This window comes from Micromys minutus (genome assembly GCF_963924665.1).
Source record: "Micromys minutus genome assembly, chromosome: 4".
In the NCBI taxonomy this organism is placed as follows: domain Eukaryota; kingdom Metazoa; phylum Chordata; class Mammalia; order Rodentia; family Muridae; genus Micromys; species Micromys minutus.
Genome location: NC_137973.1, coordinates 38,561,205 through 38,566,158, shown reverse-complemented (window position 1 = coordinate 38,566,158; position 4,954 = coordinate 38,561,205). Strand labels below are relative to the sequence as shown.

Below are 4,954 nucleotides of genomic sequence, written 5' to 3'. Positions count from 1 at the left end.
CACCTCCTAGCAACCTCACGCTGGCCCGGGATAGAATGTTGGGATTTCAGTGCAGAGGGAAAAGCAGCTATCCAGTGGCTTACACCTTCCCTGAAAGATGCCCTTTTATTTGCCAGCCCTCCTTTATTCTGTTGGAACAAGTCTCAGGCAGGATTGTCAGCAGGGAAAATTAACACGAAGAGGAGTCCTTAGGGATCACCGGTATTCCAGACACAGCCTTCCTCACCACCACTGAGTCTTGTAGACAAGTTTCCTTCGGAAATCCACAGATCAGTCTTTGGCCGGGAAACTTTTAATTCAACCTTGATTCCATTAGCGTGGCATATGGGGTTGTATTTACCTTAGGGAGGACTTGGATCTATCTCCAGAACAAGCTTGTGCCTAACTTGGAGCCATCCTAGATTCCAGATAAACCCAGAATGACCATAGGTTTGGTGAAGACATAATGACCAGGAAGGGTGAATCTGCCATCTGCTGAGTGAACCTGTGATGAGGCCGACAGCCATAGCAGTGGGAGCACTTGTCACACTGAGCACTGTGCTAAGCATTCATAGTTTTGATCATTAAATTCACGATGCTGGCAGATGCGGACTCCAACTTTCAGAGAAGGAGGTGGGCACTGAGATGTTAAATCACTTGTGCAAAGCCAGGCAGGGCTTGGTCACTTCCACAGACTGTCTCTCCATATCTCAGATACGAGTACTGGATCATGTCCACTAGTGCTACTGAGGCCAGCAGCACCTAGCAGAGGGGTGGGAGAGAAAGGAAGTCAAGAATCCAGCCTTGACCCTGGACTCTCAACCTTGGGAGCAGCAATGGTTCCCATGGTGCATCTGGACCTGGAGATGGGACAATGTGGTTATGTCTTGGCAGTAGATAGGACTCATGTGTGGTTTGAAGACCACTTGAGATGCTAGCAGGGTACTTCCAGGACCATGCCTGATGCTGTGTGAGTTCCCTTCTACGAGGAGATAACTACATTTGGATGTCAGGGGTCTGGGGAGGCCAAGAGTGTGTCAGCTGGGTGTGACTCTCTGCTGACCACCTCATCTCCTGGGGGCACCTCATCTCCTAGCAAATGGGTGTGAGACTGCCGATGTCACCTGCTGGCCACAAGGATTAAATGGGATGACATAAAGTAGCCCAGACCATTGCTTGACAACCATAGGTGCCCAATAAATATACATTTTCTTCCTTTGTCCTTCAGAAGAATTTTTGGAGGCTTTGCCATATCTCTTTGAACCTTTATGTAAATTCATGTGAAGTGACATTCAATGAAATCACTCACCTGAATGAGCCCTTTAATTCTATCCACAGCTTCAGTAAAATTGAAATTTAAATCATACATTTTATTTAATGGAACAACTTAGATGTTGGGAGAAAGGAGAGAGGTGTCGAGGCGACACCTGTATTAAGACGAAAAGACCTTGGAATTAAAAATGAGTGTCTTGGGGGTGAAAGAGCTTCTGCCAAATGGACGGTTATCCTTGGAGAATTTTTTAAAGATAAATTTAATCCAAAGATACAGATTGGAATCAGTTTTTGAAGAACAAATTCTTCATTATGTATTTGTGTCTCATGATTTCCCCACTATTTCTCAGTCATTTGCTTGTCTGAATTATGACACAGGTTATGGAAGGCTATTAATGATTTATAGTGAGGCTAGAATCATAAGATGATTCTGCAAATGCACTTTAGGCTTCAGATCTAACTACTAAAAATGTCCATCTATGTTTAATCTTTTTAATTAACAGTAGGTTTAACATTAAAATTCTTAATGTGCATTGCAGGGCCCTGGGCTCTAGGCCCTGGGCTCCGATTTGTTCCCTCCCCCAACAAACCTCACTGTAAGAAAATCAAATTATGAATTGTGTTCGCAGTCTCCACTCTCTAAAGCCAGCGATGCCGCCTCTCGCTTGCTGAGCTCCAGCCGAAGAAGAAGGGGGGTAATTAAGGAGGTGCTCATACCATGGCTCGTACAAAGCCTACTGCCACCGGTGGTAAAGCACCCAGGAAACAATTGGCTACAAAAGCTGCTCGCAAGAGTGCGCCCTCTGCTGGAGGGGTGAATAAACCTTATCGTTACAGGCCTGACGCTGTGGCAGTCTGTGAAATCAGACGCTATCAGAAGTCCACTGAACTTCTGATTCGCAAGCTCCCCTTTCAGCGTCCGGTGCGAGAAATTGCTCAGGACTTCAAAACAGACCTGCGCTTCCAGAGCGCAGCTATTGGTGCTTTGCAGGAGGCAAGTGAGGCCTGTTTGATTGGCTTTTTGAAGATACCAACCTGTGTGTTATCCGTGCCAAACGTGTAACAATTATGCCAAAAGATATCCAGCTAGCACGCCGCGTACGCGAGGAACGTGCTTAAGAGTCCACTATGAGGGGAAACATTTCATTCTCAAAAAAAATTTTTCCCTCTTCTTCCTGTTATCAGTAGTTCTGAAAGTTAGATATTTTTTCCATAGGGTCAAAAGTACCTAAGTATATGATTTTGAGTGGAAACATAGAGGACAGAATCAGGTATTGGCAGTTTCTCCACGTTCATTTGTGTGTGAATTTTTAATATAAATGCAAGATGTAAAGCATTAATGCAAGCAAAATGTTTCAGTGAACACATTTCAACAGTTCAACTTTATAACAATTATAAATAAACCTGTTAAAATTTTCTGGGCAACGCCAGCAGTTTTTTGTTTTTTGTTTTTTGTTTTTTAAGCTTAAATTTCTTATTGATGGCAACTAAATGGTGTTTGTAACGTTTTTATCATCCAATAGATTCCATCCATTCACTAGACTTTTCTGAGTTTTCCTACATACAAGTACATGTTTTTAATGTTGTCTGTCTTCTGTGCTGTTCCTGTAAGTTTGCTATTAAAATACATTAAACTATAAAAAAACAAATTATGAATAGAGAGAAGTGAAAGATTCCATTTTTCATGATAGTTAATATTTTTTATTTACTAAGGCTTTCTGTATATTGAGGATACCTAGTACAGAGATATGTATGTGTTTAGGTAAAATTAAGAATTTATTCTCTGTCATTCAAAATGTTAAATAGTGTATTTCTTTCCATTTTTATGTAGCAAAAGCTACTATAACTTTCTGTTTGAATTTATGTTTTTACTTTTAAAGGTCTCCCTCTCTGTCCCAAAATTATTAAAAACTTAACTTACTTTTATTATTTTTATGATTACATTTTGTATGTGACCTTTGGCAATATTACTGGGTTTTATTCTGCTATAAAAATAAGGTTTGGATCCAGGCTTAGTTTCTCAAATGTCTGTGTGGTAGTTTCACCACCTCGATCTCTCTGTTGATTTGAAGTGTCCCTATTATAATGTTTAACCCCCACATGACCCCTTACTCGCTTGGGACCATGTGCAGTTTCATAGTACTCTCTATGCTCTGTCTCGGTAATCTCATAGATTCGGTGACTGCAATGTTGAAAGATATTTTAATATTTGGGGGGGGGAGTAGAATTAACATCTTTTATTAATAGAATTTTTTATAAAACCGTATTTAAAAATCAGATATGGAAGGACGGCTTGGTGGCTAAGAGCATCTTGGCGGTTTCGGAACTTGGTTCCCGGCAGCTGGAAGACAGCTCACCATCACCTGTAACTCCAGTTCCAGGGGATCCTACATCTCTTGCCTTTGTGGGCAATAGACATGCACACATTACACATTTATATACGAGAGCAAAGCACTCATACACATAAAGTAAATGTGTAAATTCGAAAAAGGAATCCTGGGTAGAGAGGGGCAGGCCTGGGATTCTGGCTCTCGGGAGGCTGAGGTAAAGGATTGCTGAGCTGGGCACCCAACTGTGCCACACAGAACAAGAACAGGATGTAGTGCCCAAGAAGGAAAAGAGAGAAGGAGGAAAAGTGGGAGGGGGGAGGAAGAGACAGAGAGAGAAAGAAGGAGAGAGAGAAAGAGGGAGGGGAGAGACAGAGCAAGAAGAGAAGGAAGCTCTGGCGGGCATGTGGCAAGAAGAGAGGGGGAGGAGGAGGGAGGGGGAAGACGGGAGAGAAATACTATTTCCCTTTTTATGACTAAGGCAATGAGCGTTCAAAGAACCCAATTACACTATTCTGCATCAGAATTACCTTCTGAAACTAGCTTAAGGAAAAATTAAAACCGAAGGGAGGATGATGAATGTCCTTCAAGTGGAGACATATTGTTGAAGAATTGGTACAATTTCTCTCTGAAGAAAATTGTCCCCTTTGAAATGAAGGCGCCAAAGGTATATAAGACTGGATAATGAATAAATAAAAAACGGATCACACCATAACAGAGCCATCTGAGCGGCCAGTCATTGCTGGGGATTGTTCACCTGAGAGTCTCTGGATCCATGAGAACTGCATGGATCCTTGCCCAGCCTCGATGGCATGGACAGACACGTTCTGTATAGAGCTACAGTCATGAGGGCCTGCTACATCACGCGGCTCTGATCCAGAGCCTCACTTCCGGGTGATACCACACAGCCCCTGGTTTGCTGCAGCTCTTTGAGTTGAATAAACTGTGCAGCTCTGAGCCCAGAGCTGTGGGAGCCAGCCAAGAGTGGGAGAGGCCCACACTTCTGTCTCCATGGTGGCCAAGTAGAACCGCCCTTCATGACCGAGTCATTTATTCAACAAGATGTCTCACAAATCAGTCCCTGGACACTGCTGTGCTCCAAGATAATGAATGATAATCTTTCCTCTGTAAGTCATTTACTCAAAAATGTCAGATGGAATGTGACTTATCCCCCTAATATAGAATGGGGAGGCTCCTAGGCTCCTCCATGGGATGTTTTGAATACTGGCAAGACTTCTGGTTGGGAACATGGTCATGGCTTCCCAACAGTTGCCAAGAGGAAGATGTTCTTGGATGACAGAGTTTCCATTTGATCTCAAAAGACTGTGGTGGAGCTTCTTGTAGGAAGGAAACACAGACACTAAATAGTGACCAGA

General features: G+C 42.9%; 1 protein-coding gene across 1 annotated transcript; it reads left to right on the top strand.

The window, feature by feature from the left end:
* Positions 1–1,969: 1,969 nt before the first annotated feature.
* Positions 1,970–2,314, top strand: LOC308420062 (histone H3.3A-like; the record flags this gene model as incomplete). The annotated part of the gene is made up of 1 exon (XM_080916007.1): positions 1,970–2,314. One exon carries the CDS (start codon positions 1,970–1,972, stop codon positions 2,312–2,314), a length of 345 nt encoding a protein of 114 aa, XP_080772133.1.
* Between the last annotated feature and the right edge of the window lie 2,640 nt (positions 2,315–4,954).